The 16930-nt window shown below is 56.1% G+C and overlaps 2 protein-coding genes across 3 annotated transcripts in view; one reads left to right on the top strand and one right to left on the bottom strand.

Annotated features, from left to right (window-relative positions):
- Window positions 1–4747: 4747 nt before the first annotated feature.
- Window positions 4748–15259, bottom strand: SIX2 (SIX homeobox 2). 2 transcript variants are annotated; one of them, XM_077337244.1, is made up of 2 exons: window positions 14037–15259; window positions 4748–6545 (listed from the first exon to the last, which is right to left on the bottom strand). In XM_077337244.1, exons 1-2 carry the CDS (start codon window positions 14600–14602, stop codon window positions 6242–6244), a joined length of 870 nt encoding a protein of 289 aa, XP_077193359.1. In that variant the 5' UTR covers window positions 14603–15259; the 3' UTR covers window positions 4748–6241. The 2 variants fall into 2 exon arrangements, with proteins under 2 accessions (XP_077193359.1, XP_077193368.1); XM_077337253.1 differs by having other exon boundaries at window positions 14043–15254.
- Window positions 6982–16930, top strand: part of LOC143837442 (uncharacterized) — a 39311-nt gene continuing 29362 nt past the window's right edge. Inside the window, exons 1-2 of the mRNA XM_077337267.1 lie at window positions 6982–7776; window positions 9249–9842. Of these exons, the coding sequence (XP_077193382.1) occupies window positions 9621–9842 (222 nt within the window). The 5' untranslated portion in view covers window positions 6982–7776; window positions 9249–9620. The remainder of the gene's footprint in view (window positions 7777–9248; window positions 9843–16930) is intronic.

Here is a 16930-nt window from a genome sequence, read left to right as displayed (position 1 = left end):
TAGCAATTCCTAGGATCAGAAATTTGTCCGGCTGGAAATTTTGAACGACATTGAAAATGAGAAAGAAAACAAGCCCCGGAATAACAGAGCGAACTTATTTCCTGGGATCTTAACTCAGAAGATGTCATCATCCCTTGCAGATGAAGGGCCAGCCAATACCTTTCACTGCCCAAAGGAGCTTAGAATCACCTTACCTTTCCCTACAACACACACCCTGTGAGGTAGGTGAGGCTGAGAGAGCTCTGAGAGAAACTGCTATGTGAGAATAGATCTAACAGGACTATGACTGGCCAAAGGTCACCCAGCTGGCGGTCTGTGGAATCAATTTGAGTCCACCGCTCTTACCCACTGCACCACGCTGATTTTAATTGCACTCCCTGGGAAAGTAAGCCCCCCCTGAGCACCCAAGGTAAGACTAGCAGCTTTGTGCATCAGCCTGGGAGGGCGGGGAAAGAGCCCCCCCCCCATTTCAGTCCACTGTGCAAACAGCAGCAGGATTCTGACTGTGCTGACATTCATTCCAAAAATATTTCACTCTGAGAGCTTTGAAGAAACCTCACCTGAGGGGGAGGGCTAAAAGCTGCCTGAAGTGCTGGGGGCAGAAGAGGGGGCGTAGAGGAACCGTTCTTGTTGGGACATTCAGAGCAGCCCCCGCAGGGCGCCATTCTGTTCCCTTTGTGATGGGGGGGAGACTGGTCCTATGCCGAGCTCCCTCAGCCTTCTGGCTGAAAGCAGGCCCCAGGCCTCGGGGGGGGGGGGGGGAGCTGATAAGAACTGTGACACTGCCAGAGGAGGGCTCAACCTTTCCCAGACGCCTCTGGCTTTCCCAGAAGAAAGTGGGGTGGGGGAAAGGGAGTTTCATTAAGGGATCCTCATTAAGGGACCTCCCCACACCACCTCCCCCAATTATTCCAGTACTCGATTAAATGGCCACGTGGAGCGGTTGGCGTTGGGCGTCTTCATGCTGTCAAAAGCTTCCCCTCCCCCCATCTTCCGGCAGCCAAATGTGTTCGTTTCCAATTCAGCCCTGACCTTAAAAGCACCGAACTTGACACCGGCAACGCCTGCAAGCAGGATCCACCCAAAGGAACATGGAGATCTTTGCTGAAAAGTCCCCTGCCCTTGTCTGTCCTGGAAACCCACCTGGGGGGGGGGGCGGTTGAGAGCCAGCCTGGTGTCCTGGTTAAGAGGCCTCTGATCTGGAGCTTGATTCCGCACTTTTCCTCCACAGGCTGCCTGCTGGGTGACCTTAGTTTAGTCACAGTTCTGGCAGAGAAGTTCTCCTAGAGCTCTCTCACCCCACCTACCTTCCAGAGCATCTGTTGTGAGGAGGAGGAGAATGTGTTCCTATATGCTGTTTTTCTCAAAGCAGCTTACAATCCCCTTCCCTTTCCTCTCCCCACAACAGACACCCTGTGAAGCAGGTGAGGCTGAGAGAGCCCTGATATCACTGCTGATCAGAATAGCTTTATCAGTCCTATGGTTAGCCCAAAGTCACCTAGCTGGTTGCAAGTGGGGGGGGGGGGCGCAGAATTGCTTGCCAGATTAGAAGTCTGCACTCCTAACCACTGCACCAAGCTGGCCTGCCTCCAAGGAAGGGAAAGGTGTTTGTAAGCCGCTTTGGAGAGTGAAAAGTGGGGTATAAAACCAAAGGCTCTTCTTCTCCTTCTCCACAGGTTCCAGCTTCTTGCAGCAGTGTTCTCATGGGGGCTGCCCTCTTTCTCCCCTGCCTAGTCCACCGATACAGCTCTATTGCAGTGCCTGAACGCCATGTTGACCTGGGGGGGGGGGAGGCGGAGGTTAGGCGCGGACGTAGGACTAAACCCAGAAAGCTTCCTGGCTTCAAAGCGGTTTGAACATGAAGACTTCAGACCACATTCCCAGGATTCTACATTGCCTCTTCAGGAGAAGAGCCCCCCAAATAGACTGGCTTTTGCCCTTCCAATCGCAGTTTTGTAAACACCTGGTGACCCTCGAGTCCCCCCATCGCTTCGAAATAGAGGCTGCCATCAAAGGACGGGGCAGTGGGGGAGGGGGGAGGGAAGCCTCCCGCTTTAGCAGGACATCAATTTACAGTGGACACCTGCGTGTGTGAATCAGCTCCCCCAGCTGAGTTTTGTGCAGGACCCGGTTCCCACTCGAACCACACTACTGGGATCGGTTTTAAAAAGTAATCTCTACGCTACAGACTTTAACTGGTCTCGCCATCATCCCCTTCCCTCGGGGAGCCCTGAGATTTGCCCCCCCCCCCCCGGAGAAGACCTCTCTTCCTTAGCCTTTCACTTGCAGGAATGTTTCACACTTGGGAGGAGACAGATGGGGCCAGCAACAAATGGCAAAGTTAAAGCCGTTCATCACCGACATAGGCAGTTTTATTTCTCCTGTGTTTTTGTGAACTGCAACTGAATTCGAGGGGACTGATTGGCTGCTGTAGCAAAGAATTATCCTGTGGCTTTGCTTTATATTCCCACTGTCCTGAGGGTCAGTTCATAGTCTGACAAAAGCTCACGCCTGGAATAAATTTTGGTTGGTCTTAAAGGTGCTGCCGGACTCTGATTTTGTCTCCGCCTCCTCGGCAACCACAATCCGCAGGAGGCATTGGGGGAAAGCGCAACTATTAAAAGTGTTGCCCCTGGCGGGGAAAATGCAGCCACAGAGTTCCAAGCGTAGCCTGGGTCCACTTTCAACGCCCTTTGCAGCTCCTGCGCGAAGTGTCACCACCCCCAGCCAAGAGCCCCTAAAGCGCACTGGAAGTAGATTGAAAGGGCAGCATTCGGCGTGGAAGAGTCAGGCCCAGGCAAGGGCCACGAGGTCCCCCACGGTGCCAGCTGCACAGACCTTGCAGGCCTTGGTGGGTCATACCTGCAAATGGCCGAGGTGACCAGCCAGGGCCCTCCTCCCCCTTCTCGGCCGCTCAGGCCAGGCACAGAAAGGAGCCGCTTGCTCCTGAGGAGGCCGCTTGCGGAGACCGCACTCAGCTGCACTGCAGGATCTGGCAGCCCCGGGATCAGCGTCTGTAGCCTAGCAGGACCTTCGACAGTGGGCCCAAGCAAGGCTCAGTTGCTTTGCTTGTGTCAGATCGGCGAATCCCCACGTGGTCCGGGAGCCTGGAGCATCCCAGGGATGATGAAGAAGAGCTTTAAAAAAATCCCCCGCTTTTCACTGCCCAAAGAAGTGCCAGAGCGGCTTACAAACACCTTTCCCTTCCTCTCCCTACAACAGACACTCTGTGACGTAGGTCGGGCTGAGAAAGCCCTGACAGAACTGCTCTGAGAAAACAGCGCTAAAAGAACTGTGACTGGGTGAAGGTCACCCAGTTGGCTGCTTGTGGAGGAGGACCAGGGAATCGAACCCCTTCTCTTGATTAGAGTTCCTGGCTTTTTAACCATTACCCCACCCTGGCTCTCCACCAATGTTCCCCATGTCGGCTCCTTCAAACTGGGAAGAGTATAAAAAGTAACACATTGGTCTTGAAAATCAGGACTTGCACCAACCAGTCACGAACTCCCTCGGCCCTGAGAAAGCCCGGCCTGGGTAGCCCAGGCAAGCCCAATCCCATCCGATCTCGGGAGCTAAGCTGGGTCGGGCCTGCCTCCAGGGAACCCCAGGGAATGGCAAGCCACCTCGGGACGCCTCTCGCCTGGCAGCTAGGGAGTCTTAGGAGCTCCTGGCTATATGACACACATGCCATGCCAGGCACACGGAAGCTGAGAGCCAGAATCACACTTGGTTATGGTCTTGAAGGTGCCGCTGGACTCCAGTTTCTGTTGCTTCAGACCAACACGGTGGAACACACCCCCCCTCCCCAATCTAACTCCCTCCTTGGCACCTCGTAGCTTGTTCTTTCCTCCTATAGGAGAGTGGACATTCGGGAGAGGGGGGTGGGGAGAGATTTATGGTCCACGAAAGCGGCGACATTTGGGAGAGATCTTTCCCCGGCCTTTTGCTTTCTTGAGCCGGTGCTCGCTCTCTCTCTCCAAACTCTTGGCAGGACGGCTAGAAGATTTTTTGCTTGCTTTAAACAAGCCCGTTAAAACACCAGTAGGCGAATGGCCAAGTGGCCCCATTCCCCCTCACCTCTTAGCCTTTGCTCCTCCAGCCGTCCGGGAAGTGCAGCAAAGTCATGATTCTTTTCCAAGGGTTTCCTTTGGGAACTGGAGCATCAGAGGTGAGCTCAAGACATCCCCCCAAGTTCTTCCTAACGTTGGAAACTTCCCATGACCCAGATCAATATTCCCCAGGCATCTTCCTGTTGGAAACTGGTTTAACTGGCCTGGCTTCCCAAGGAGGGACTGGGGCCAAGGTTCCATGAGGTGGGTGGAAGGGAAGCCTCTTCCCTCTCCTAAATTGAGGTCTAAAGCAGGGGTAGTCAACCTGTGGTCCTCCAGATGTTCATGGACTATAATTCCCATGAGCCCCTGCCAGCAAACGCTTTGTAGTCCATGGACATCTGGAGGGCCACAGGTTGACTGCCCCTGGTCTAAAGCACTGTGGCTCTCCAGATGTCTGTGGACTACAATTACCATGAGCCCCTGCCAGCATGGTCCATGGACACCCGGAGAGCCACAGCTCGACCATTCCTGATCTAAAGCAAGACCAGCTGGTTTCCCTTTCCATTGGAGGTATGTTTGCCAGACTCTGCTAACAACCCCTTACCCCCCCTCCTCACACACACACACCTGTAAGCATATATGGGAAGGAGGCCAGTTCAAAAGGAAGGCACACCTTTATCACCTGCACAGTAGGCTGGATTTCTCGATTTTATTATAAAATAGAAGCAGAAATATTTCTCCAAAGACCGTATTCACATAATATAAACAATACACAAAAGTCTAGGGGGCTTGCTGGCATTCCATAACCTGCCCTTGGGTTTCCAGGAACAGCCATGGGTTCTGCTCTGTAACAGAGAGAGAGAGAGAGAGAGATCCAAGGCCCTTCCCCTCATCCCTCTTGGATTTGGAGGGAGGACCATGGACTCCACGCCGGCAGAATCAGGGCCTCTGGACCCTGGGTAAGTTATGCAAAGGACCAGGGCTGGCCCCCAAGACTTTAAAGGGGGAGGAAGTTGTTATTATTATTTGTAATAATAATGAGCGATATAGGCTATCTCAATTGTTAAATGTGCAAAATGCTGTACAGTCTTTATCCTCACAAACAGCCCTGTGAGGTAGTTTGCCCTTGTTCCCATTTTACACACCAGGGAACTAACCGAGGCCGAGAAGCGAGGGATTTGCCCCCTGAGTCCCAGAGGCGAATTCAGACGTGCTAACTTCAGGTCCAACTCCGGAGGCAAGTTCTCTGACTTAAGCGCTTTGTGGATCGCCCCAATCTTGTCCCCCACAATGGCCAGAACACCGCACAGAAGGGCGAAATAAGCTCCCCGGCCCCCTTTCCCTTTTGTGCATAGCGTCAGCTACAAGGGAGGGGCAGGGGGAGGCGAGCTGCTCTTTGCAAGGTAGTCACTACAGCGTTTTAATGGTAACTTACACTGGCCTATCGAAGGGGCAGCTGCATTTGCTGAGGGGGCTTTCCTTGGGACAGGAACTCTTGGGGTCCTCCTTAAAATGCAGAGCGCTTTTGACTGTCGTCCTCAACCCAGAGTTTTTCTATTGACTGAAGTCTCCAGAATTGCTTGGAGAGGGGGCGGCACAGAGGTTGTGCGTTGCAGCCCAGGACTCCCACCCCTTATGGCCAGGAAAGAAACCCCACTGCTTTCAGTCGGCCCTCTTTCCGGGGGAAATGGAATTCCCAGACCAGGTAGGCTTACCAGCTTCTCCATTGGCCTCTGCACCTGTCACCTGAAGACCGGCTTGATGGGCAGAAATCAGCAAGGGATGACATCCACCCCCCCTGGGGCGGAAACCTCCACCGGGGGATCCCTGCCGATTAAGATGCCCTTAAAGGCATAGCTGCACAAGCCGGTGAAAAGTTGGCATCTCCGGGGCTGAGTCGCATCAAATGCTAAGCGCTATATGGCGGCTGGTGCTAGGCCTGCCTCCTGCCTCAGTCCCCCCCTCCAGCGCCACAGAAGTCTTCCACCCCTCGGCCGGCCGACGGTTTCTTCGAACCTTCTCCAGGCTTCCCAGCTGGCCGGGCGCTCTGCCTGGAGCACCCAGTCCCTTCCGCCCGGCCAGCCATCCCAAGCGTGACTTGACGTCCAGCTTGCCGCCCCTTGCGATGGGTCCAGGGCCCGGTTAGGGCTCGGGCTGGGGGGCCTCAGCAGGCGGGGCCCAGGAGGCCCTTAGGAGCCCAGGTCGACCAAATTGGAGGACATGGAGTTGAGGATGGAGTCTTGCAAGCTGTGGTGGTGCAGGGGGTCCGCGCTGGGCACGGGGATGGCGCTGGGGCCCTGCGGGTGGCCCAAGCCGTGGAGCGGCTGCAAGCCCGGGTTCGAGTTGAGCAGCAAGGCCGGGCTGGAGGAAGAGTGGTCCGGTGTCCCGGAGGGCGTTTTCTCGTCTTCGGAGCTGCCCAAAACCACCTTGTTGCCGTTCAGGGAAGAGGACAGCGGGTTGTGGCCGTTAGAGCTGGAGTTCTCGTTGTTCTCCCTGAAGGAAGGAAGGAAGGAAGGAAGGAAGGAAAGAAGGAAGGAAGGAAAGAAGGAAGGAAGGAAGGAAGGAAGGAAGGAAGGAAGGAAGGAAGGAAGGAAGGAAGGAAAACTTTTATTTTTGCACTTAGGACTGTCTACCTGGAAGTCTGCTCAGCTGTAGCTCCCAGCCCTCCCCCCCCCCCCACTCAGGACACGATTCAAAGAGGACCGCAGAAGCACAGAGAACCCACCGATTTCACTGGACTTGTGGCGGGTCAGAGCGCCAATCGGTTTGCCCTGGGCCTGTCTTCCTTTCACCATGACCCTGTGAGAGGCAGCCTCCGGCCGGTATGAAACAGCCACCTGCTCAGCTCCCTGCTCCAGGCTTCGCCGGGAAGAAGGGAAGACACCCCCCCCCTCTCCGGCAGGCACACATTTCACCGGCCCTTGCTCAGCCTGAGAAGCGTTGCTGCTGCTGCTGCTGCGGCTTTGGGGACGCTTTGCTGTGATGTCCTCTTTCACGCGCTGATTAGGATTTCTGCAGCCAACCGTTTCATTCAGCGATTGCGTCGCATTCAAACGACGCATTCAAACTGCTGCCGCCGTCGCTGCCACGGCAGTGCCTCTGTCCCGGCAGGAAGCGAACTGGGCAGAGATCTGCCTTTCCGGGCTCTCCCGCCGCCCGAGGCCCTCTGGCTGGGAGGGCTAGGAGGAGCTCTCAAGGGGAGCTTCCAAACCGGCTGCCACTTAGAAATGCCTGGATGGGAAGCAGATGCCAGGACGCCTGGCCAGGCCCTGCGGCCGTCCTCTGCAAAGCGGGCCCTTCTGCCTCAGTGAGGCCTGGCCTGAAGGGTGTCCAGGGGGGGGGAACCAGGCAAAGTCAGCCCCGCCGTGCTCCCCGAGGCTTACTGGCAGGGGAGAGCCCCACGGTAAGGATTCCATCTGGGGCACCTTGGCCTAGGAGGAAGTCCCCTTGCGCTGCCCGGGGCGGCCCCGGCTACCCTGATCTCTTCAGAGCTCGGAAATGAAGCCGGCCGGTCTTTGGAAGGGATGCAATGGCCCTGGGCCAGGGGCAGGCAATGGCCAACCTCCGCAGAATGCCCCCGGCCTCGGAAGCCCTCGACGGCCCTCGCCCCCTCCACTGCCAAGCCCCGTTGAACACCAGGGAGCCGAGGCGAGACACAACGGGTGGTCTATGAGGGAGAGCCAGCCGAAGCGGTCTGGGCTAATCCGATGTAAACACCCTTGCCGTGAGTGAGCTGATTCCTTAGCGGGAGCCTTACTCCCGAGAAACACCTTCCCGGGGATGTCCAATCACCGGCTTCCGAAAAGGGGGGCCTGGGGTGAAGGGGCCCTTCAGCCTCAGGAACTGGGAGGTGGGCGGGCGGGCACCCTGGCGAGCTCCTGCCGTTTGGCAGATGGTCGGTGTGGTCATCCAGGGCCAGGATGACCACGCCGACCAATCATAATTGGGGGCAGGCAGGGGCCTGTGGATCGGGACGGTGGCAGTAACTGAGCCTCTCTATGCAGAAGTAGCGGCTGTGAAATCCTGAGGCCTTTCCTTCCTAACTAGGCGGCAGCCGAAGGGTTTTCTGGAGGAGCTGCAGGCCGGGCATCCAACGGGGAAAGATCCCAGAAAGCCATCTGCAGGATCTTGACCAGGGAAGCGTAGCCTGCGCTAGAAAATTGTCCCTCTCTAAAGCACCCCAAGGCTCTTCGTGGCTTTTAGGGAGACTGAGGAAGCCACTTACAATCGCTCCCTCTCCATGCAACAGACAACACGTGAGAGCTCTGAGAGAACTGTGACTAGCCCAAGGTCACCCAGCCAGCTGCATGGGGGTGGAGGGGTGGCTCTCCAGATTAGAGGCAGCCGCACTTAACCACCACACCAGGCTGGCAGGAGACCAACGCCCCAAGCAGCGCTGCAAATGCGACATGCTCCAGCTGGGTATCATTGGCCTGAGACTCCCACCGCAATAGCAGGCCGCGGCTGGCACACCCTGCTGAGGCTCAGGAGCAGCCGCCTGTCTTCGGGAAAGGGGCCTCTTTCCCCCTCTCCAACACAGGTCCATTCAGAAAGGCTTGGATGTGCCTCAATTGGGACAGATAACAAGGGCCACCCCCTTCAAGGAGTCGACCTCCGTCGCCACGGTGCGCCTGAGCCACTCCCGCAACTCCTGTGTGTTCAGGAAGACCACACTTGGATCCACATTTGGCGCGCCCTGAACAAGAAGCCCTTCAGGGAGCTCGCTACCATCATGGCCGAGGGAGGTGACTTGCTGCGCACAGCTGGGGGCATGTGTGGCTCCCAGACTCCCCGCAACACGGAGCAGATGTCCCTGACTTTCCAAAGGGACAACTCTGTCTAGGATTGGTCTGAAGCAATAAAGTTGGAGTCCTTTGTCTCCTTTAAGCCCAATGAATCTGGAGAGCCCAGTCTGATCCCCCTTCCCCCATGCCACCCATACATGCAGTCAGCTAGGTGGCCTTGGGCCAGTCGCAGTTCTCTCAGAACAATTCTCTTCGAGCTCTCTCGGCCCCACCTACCTCAAAGGATATTGCGGGGAGAGGAAGGGAAATGTGTTTGTAAGCCGCTTTGGTAGTGAAAAACAGGGTATAAAAGAACAGCTCTTCTTCTACATTCAGTTCTGGCAATAAGCTTCCGTGTGCCTGCATGCATACAAAAGCTGATACCCAGAACTTTACCTTGGTCGGTTTTAAGGTGCCCCCGACTCCAACGTCCTTCTGTCCGGGATTTCACTGCAAGTCTCCGCAGCAGCAGAGCGAATTGGCCTGGGCGGGTTCATGGGGACACATTCCTACCAAATCTACATCAACTCCGAATACTCCCAGAAACCCCAGCAGCTCTCGAAAGAAAACAGTCTTGCAATGTCCAGCGTACAAGGTTAAGAAGAGGAAGAAGACCCTGCTATGCTAATGAACAGGACCCTCCCCTGGCCTGATGCAATATGTTACCTGCAACATTTTTAAAAAATTAAAAATTTTTTTTTAAAAAAACAACTGCGGCAACACTTCGCCAGCCTGGCGGCCAGTGACCTCGGGGGAGCTCACTTGGTGTTGCTCCAGGCCCGGGATGGGTCTGAGGGTTGGGGGCGCCTCCAGAGACACTGCCAGCCGGCTGAGGCGCTGCTGCGAGTTCCGCTCAGATCCAAAGCGTTGTTCCGAGCCCCTTGAAATGACCCTGCCCTCCCTCGCCTTCTACGCCCGGATGGCTTTCCGCCTGCTCAGCAGTCAGGCCCCTTGCGAGCGGGATCGGGCTCCCCCGGGACTGAGGACCTCGTTCGTCTGGCTAGAGGTTAGGATGAATTTTCCTGTCCCTGAATTTTAACTGGAGCCAACTCTCTTCCGCCTTCCCAGGCAGAAAGTGGTGCCCGCCGGACGGCATCCACTTCCCAGTAAATGTGTCATGATGAGGCAGAGGTGTTTCCTTGGCAATTTCCAGCGAGCAATTGGGGTTTGCATCCCTAATTCTTAGGATATTCTGATTGCTTGGCCTCTTATTGGGGGGGAGGGTATTACTTCCCTGGCTGGTGCCTGATCCTGGCGTCCAACTCCAACTCTCAGGGCACCTTCTCGCGGCCTGGAGGCGCGGCTGGGGTGGAGGGTGAACATCTGCCCGGCAGCCTTAAGTGGGGCTTTCTTGAGGGCCGGCAGAAAGCGGCGGACTTGTGGCGATTTGCAGCCCACCGGGGACTCTGGCTGTCTGGACCCTGCAGAGCTATTTATGGAGGGAGGGACCCCCGGGACCCCCGGAGCCGTTGTCATTTCCAAACCACAGGAGACCCGGGAAGGGGAGATTAACGCTCTTCCTTTGGGTCTTTTATGCACTCCGGGCCGAGGGCTGTCTCAGGACTCTGGAGCGAACGAATCCCTTCCCAATCCCCATCCCGATCCACCACCCGGAGTTTAATAGAAAAGAAGGCGAGCGGAGCCTGAGGCTGCAGCCCTCCCAAGGCGGGGGGGGGGGGGGTGGGGGTGGGGGGTGGGGGGGGTGGGCAGAAGGGACTGTCAGGGCTCGCCCCTGAGGCCGCAGCTCAAGGTGGCATTTACTCTCGAGTAAACACGGTCCTGCTGAGGTTGGGTCCCTTTACTCACTCAGCCGCCGGCCATCAAGCACTCCCGAGACACCCCAGCACGTGCAGCTGCCTATGCTGAATCAGACCTTCAGTCCCTCTGGAGCTCTTTCACCTGATCCTTTGGCTGGAGAGGCCGGGAATTGAATCTGGGACCCCCACTTGCATGCCAGGCAGGCGCTGGGCTGCAGAGCCGCATCTCTTTCCGAAGGGCCTCGTTAATTCGAGTGCTACTCGGTGTCAAGCTGAACTAATAATGTGTAGTATCTGGAACCATCTGGACCCCAGGGAAAGAACCAGGCACGCTAGACCCACACAGAGTTTCTGCACAGATTTCTGCCCAGTTGGAGAAGAGAAAGGTGTTGAATCTGGAGGGGGGGTTCGTGGGTAATGTGGGGAGAGGGGCTTTCACCCAGGGACAGGGCGCTGCATTTCAGCCTCCAAAGGTGTCAGAGCAGCAGCCTGTTTCTAAAGGAGGACCCCCATCCCAGGGCGGACAGCAAGGTTTCAGACTGGGGGACTCCTGGCAAAAAAACTATTTCGAGATTGGGCACCCAGAGTCACAACCTGGAGTTATAACCCTCTCCTCCTTTCCTTAGGAACATCGCAATCTGTGGGATCTACTCTAGAGTAAATAGACCTGGGAGGAGGCTGCATCTCAAAGCCAGCTGGGGCAGACAGAAGGAGTCTTGATTTTCGTCCTCTTAAAAGCCAATCCTAAATTCGAGATCCTGGGAAATGGGCTTTGTGGGACATTATCATTATTTAATTGCTATACAGCCCCTCCTATGTGGGTTTGGGGGGGAGGGGGGTTACTAGTGAATTCAAGCTTCACATTTGTACACATTTTTAGGAGAAGTCCCACAGAATGGTAGGATTTACTTCCAACTGAAAAATGCATGTTTGGGGGATGGTACAGGCCTCCGATTTACATCCACCTCTGCACCGAAATACAGTGGATCCGCTCCACGTTTCCAGACCAGTTCCCCAGAGAAGTCTCCAAGATCCAAGTAAGAGGGGGGCGGGAGATCTGCAGTGCAGAGAGTAACTCCAGACAACTTATGTCTGTTTTATTATACCAGCCTCCGATCAAGTCATATCCACAGAATCGGCCACGGAATACAGGACATCCCGAAGCGGACGGGGAGATCCCCGTGGCCAGGCCGTAGAGACCCACTCAGCGGAGCAGGATTTCAGGCTGCGGTCATTGCGCATAGGGGCCTGAATTATCCCCCAGTCTGCCCAAGAGCACAGCCCACAATCCCCATTTTATGGAGAAAGACCGGCAAAGTTTCCTTTTACACGGAGGATGACCCGGGGTTCATGCAGACGAAGAGGCATTCGATAGAGTCTGCTGCCTGCCTCCCGGCCCTTCCTAGCTGGAGAGCAACTTCCCTCTAGTGGGAACGGCTGCCAGTCTATTTCCCAAGGGACCCAGGTGGCCACCCACAGCCCAGGGCCGTCCACTACATGATTCCCGCGCAAATCCAAGCGGAAGGCAGTTGACTGCCCCCCCCCCCAGAACCTGCTGCCCAGGAAGCGGCAGGTAGAACTGAAGGTTTCGCTTTGCCTCCAACTACCACCCACTTGTCTAGGGGAGAAGACCTTTTCCTAAGGCCCCTTTTCTTCATGGATTTTCACGCTGCTTTCTTCCCTCTCCTGCCCCATCGAAGAGGTTCCGGTTTCTCTATGGCAAGTTTTGGAAACAGACCAAAGAGAGACTGCCGGAGAAGTGCCGAAGCGGGCCTAGGGCTCCAGTTTCTCATAACAAATACAGCTCACTATCCTCAGGACTGCTTAAATCGAGGCCCCGGACGGGACTGATTGGCTGGTCACTCTGGGCTGAGATACGGGTCGTTCCGGGTGAGAGGCAGCCCAATTCTAGGCCGACTGAGGCTCTGGTCAGGTCAGGTTCCAGGACGTTTAGGACGCCCCAAACCCATTTAAATACCTCGGCTGTTGCTCCTAAGGGACAGGGACTATGCAATAACAGGGAAGGGGACATACAAATCCAGATGCCTTAGTTGCGACTGGTGAAGGAATACCAAATGGATCTGAGAAACAGACAAGCTCATTATGCCCAAGTCTTCCTGCCTCACAAATCAGCTCAGCGCCTGGAAGCTCCCCTGGTGCCGAGTGGGAAAGGAAAGGCCCACCTCCGCGAAGGAAAAGAATCCGCATCCGGCTAGGTAAGCCAAGCCAGCTCCTCTGGGCTTCCAGCTAGACCGAAACTAAGGGGATTTCTTTCCATGGCATGCAAGATTGAGACTGAACTCTCCTGCGAGGGGCAAGCCAAAGGTTGCTCAGGCCTTGGTTGTCTTTGGATGGGGCCTAACAAGAGGCAGCCCCAAGCTGCTCCTCCCCACCCCCACCTTAGCTCCCGGAGGCTGCCTGCACCCTCTTCCCCCAGCCCCCGTTTTTTTTCTTGGGAATCCCTAGGCTTGGGATTTCAGGCCCATGGGGAAACCTCAGCCCAGCACAAGAACCCAGCAACTAAGGATGCCCCCCAGTCTTAGTTCAGGCCTCCCGCCCAGCAGCCGAAGAGCGGTTGAACTTGGGCAGGTCAGGCCTGCCTGGCACAGCCCTTTCCCCAATGAGAGTGAGCCCCCCATGGAGGAGAAAGGGGCTGCTGGCTCCCAGCCGGGAAAGGTCCACCCGGGTCACCAGCAACTGACCTTCCAGCTCAACTCCGTTCTGGAAGGGGCAGGAAGCCTCTTCTCCGTCATCCCAATGCGCTGGGCCTGACAGCGACCTCACGGGCCTGCGAGGAGTTTGAGGTGAATTACCTCCGTCACACAAAGAGGAAAGAATGCGGAACATCCTCCTGTTTCTTCCCCCCTCCCCAATATGATTTTGGGTTCTTTCTCACTGAAATGGCTTACAGAACAAGTATATTTTCAAAATATACATCAGGGGCCTAGAGGCCTAGTGGAGGTAGAATGGAAGACTTCACAGGCCGACCCACCAACCAACTCCCAGTCCCACTGATGCCAGGCCACATGTAAGAGGAAGGGGGCACAGGGTTGCAGCAGGACCTTGGCCTCACCCCCATTTTGGTCTGGAGTCACATTATAATAACCACTCATTGGCATGAAGCTGAGGCCTGGAAAGCACCAGCCGCCGCCGTTTGTCTGAATTTGCCTCTCCTGAGCGCCTGTCCTGCAAATGTCTGCTGGATGTTGTTAGAAGCCGACCCAGACAAGGTTGCAGGGGGTCATTTAAAGGCTGCTTTCTGTCTTTTCTTTAGTGGGGGGGGTAGTAGGAAGAAATCCCTTTTCCGCCAAGGGCTCGATTGGGTGCTGGCTAAGAGGGCGCCTTTCTGGTTGTTTACTTGGGGGTAAGCCGGGCCGAATCCCCTGGCGCTTACCCCCTAGTAAGTGTGCGCCAAGGGGGTGGAGAGACGCAGGCGTACTTACTCGTACCTTTCCTTGGCCTCGGCCGCCCGGTCGCGCTGCCGGCGGTTCTTGAACCAGTTGCTGACTTGGGTGGTGGTGAGCCCGGTGGCCTCGGCCAGCTCCCTCTTCTCGCGGGGGGACGGGTAGGGGTTGTGGGCATACCATTCGCGCAGCACGCTGCGGCTCTTCTCCTTGAAGCAGTAGCTGGTCTCCTCGCCGTCCCAGATGGAGCGGGGCAGGGGAAACTTGCGGCGGACCCGGTACTTGCCGACGGCCCCTAGGGGTCGCCCCCGCAGTTTCTCGGCCTCGATGTAGTGCGCCTTGAGCCAGAGCTGCTGGAGCTTGGGGTGGTTGTGCGCCGAGAACTGGTGGCTCTCGAGGATCTTGTAGAGCTCGCGGAAGTTGCCTCGGTGGAAGGCCACCACGGCCTTGGCCTTCAGGACGCTCTCGTTCTTGTGGAGGTGCTCGCAGGCCGGCAGCGACCAGAGGAAGCGGCCCAGCCGCTCGATGTTGCCCCCCTGCTGGAGCACTTCACAAACGCAGGCCACTTGCTCCTGCGTGAAGCCGAAGGTGGGCAGCATGGACATGGCGGCGGGGCGCCCGCCTCAGCGCATCCGCCGCCCCGCCTCCGGCTGCCGCTCGTCGATCCCGCGTGCCCAGCGAGCCCCGGGCCGGGTCACCGCTCCTGCTCCTGCTCCTGCCGCCGCTCCTGCTCCTGCTTCTGCCCCTGCCGCCGCGCCATCGGGCCGGGGCTCCAAGCACCAACTTTCCCGGGCCGGGCACGGAGGGAGGGGGTGTGCGCCTCTTGCGTGCCGCTCGGAGCCTCTATTGTGTGCGAGGGCCCACCGTGCTTCGCTCCTCGCCTCACTTCTGCCCACCCCCTGGCCGGCCTGGGGACCGCTGCCGGGCTCGCTCTGCCTCGCTTCCCCCCTCTCCTGGCCCGCCAGAGGCTCACTTACATGGAAGCCGTCCTGTTCCCCTGGCCTTCTCGGCTGCGTCTCTGCTCTCCTCCTCTGCTCTCCTCCTCTCCTCGCCGGGTCTCCCCCCCTCCTTTCTTCTTTCGCCCCCCCTTCCCTTCCTTTCCCTCTTTTCCAAATAATATTATTCTAAACTGGCATGAAAAAGTGATTAGCCGCGCTGTGATTGGTCCAGTTATCTGACCCGGGGACTGCCAAGGAGAAGACAATAGTTTTAATCAAATGATTTGCCATGGTGACGCTGTCAGTCAAAAGTAACCCGATCTGTTTTGAGGTGGCTCCCCAGCTCGGTTGACAGATTGCTTTGAGCCACTCGAAGGCGGGCTTTGGGGGCTGGGATATTGGGGGGGGGGAATAAGACGGGGGAGGGAAAAGAATTTTCTGTGGTGATTGACACTGCAAAACACGGTTGTGGGGGGACTCCCAGAGCCCCACCCAGGCCTGACCACTGACTGACAGCGGGGGCGCTACAGCACTGGCGGGTCCTACAGCCGAGTCGCTGATCTACTTAGTGCTTCGCAGTTCAAAACAAACAAAATAAAATCTGCCGCAATAGTTTTGGAAAAGTTTTGAGCGGTTCTCCTGGAACTACGGGAACTTGAGGGCAGTCCTGCCAAGGGAGTCAAAGAATTGCAAATGTTCACCATGCTCCTCTTTTTCAAAAAGCGTGTATTTTAATTTTTTAAAGATTAGGCAAGGTGAGAGTTTTCCGCTTCGATGTTTTATGGTCGCTGCCTGTAGGAAGAGTTTCATCGAAGTTTCAGCATCGTGGTTGACATCTCAAATCAAACCCTCCGGCCCTCCCTTTATCATCCCGGCAGTGTTTATTCGCCTTTCAAATTCACTCCAGGGTCAGGCAGAAGGGAATCGGTTCAAGCACTCCAGCTGAGCAGATCTGCTGAAGTTAACTGCTGAATTGGTGCCCCGAATACTGAAAGAAAGATTTCTGCGTCCACACCGAGGTCCGGGCATAAACAATTATTTTACCTGAAGAGCAGGAACACGGGTTAACTGGAATTTACTTTCCAGCAATCAAATTAAGGATTGCTGTGGAACCTGAAATTTCTAAAAAAAGAAACCCAACAATCCCCAACAATTACAGAGCTGCAGCCGCTCTGTAAATTAGCAGCTACTTAATGGCTCTGCTTTATGGCTTCTGAACCACGGTGCCGAGGCTGACCACTACACGCACTTCGGAGGAAATTCGTTTGAACCTTGTAGGGCTTGAAAATCAGGATGCCAGTTGTAGCCGAGGGATCCTTCCCCCCCCTCCTCCTCGCAACTTAGATCTTGTTTCCCACATCACTGCACAGCAGAGGAAAAGAGCAAGGACTCGGTCCACCCACAACCTGCCTATGATCACTGGCGAAAGTGGAAATGGAGAGAGATCTGTGTACATTTCCTCTTGCTGTCCCCCCACGCCCATTTCTCAACTCTTGTTAATTTCACCTCTTTATTCTAAATAGACAACGTTGTGAAGGTGATAGATAAGGAAATGAGAGGAAGGAAGAGAGGCAGGCGGGTTAGTTTAAAACGGATGTTCAGGACATTCTAGCTGAACGGGTGAGTAAGCTCGGTTGGCGGATGCGGTGGGGATCGACGGTGTCTGCAGGGACGGTACAGCTCTCGCAGGATTTCTTTGCACCAAACGGCTGGCCTCGCTTCATGTGCCTCGGTTACCCCAGCCACCAGCCGAAAAGAAGAGGGAATTATTCCCCCAGGCTTCAGCATCGCATAGAAGTGGTAATAGCCCCCCCTTCAGTCCCCCCCCAATCAAGGCAGATCCCCTGCTTATTTTGGTCAAGGATAGGTAACAGGGGTTTAAGTCTGTCTCTCTATCCGAGAGTGAGAATATCCACTCTGCGCTAGCCCAAAGGCACTCCCCCCCACACACAGTAATTGCCCCCAGCCATGGCAGGCTTCAAAATAGGTTCCAGG

This window comes from Paroedura picta, chromosome 1 (assembly GCF_049243985.1).
Source record: "Paroedura picta isolate Pp20150507F chromosome 1, Ppicta_v3.0, whole genome shotgun sequence".
Lineage (NCBI taxonomy): Eukaryota > Metazoa > Chordata > Lepidosauria > Squamata > Gekkonidae > Paroedura > Paroedura picta.
This window is presented reverse-complemented; position numbering and strand designations above follow the sequence as displayed.

Bases quoted from the DNA above. Each gene is read 5' to 3' on its own strand.
- SIX2 (XM_077337244.1), bottom strand. From the start codon at position 14,602: ATGTCCATGCTGCCCACCTTCGGCTTCACGCAGGAGCAAGTGGCCTGC. The intron at 6,546-14,036 runs GTAAGTACGCCT...TCCTTCCTTCAG, and splicing joins GAGGCCAAGGAAAGGTACGA to GGAGAACAACGAGAACTCCA.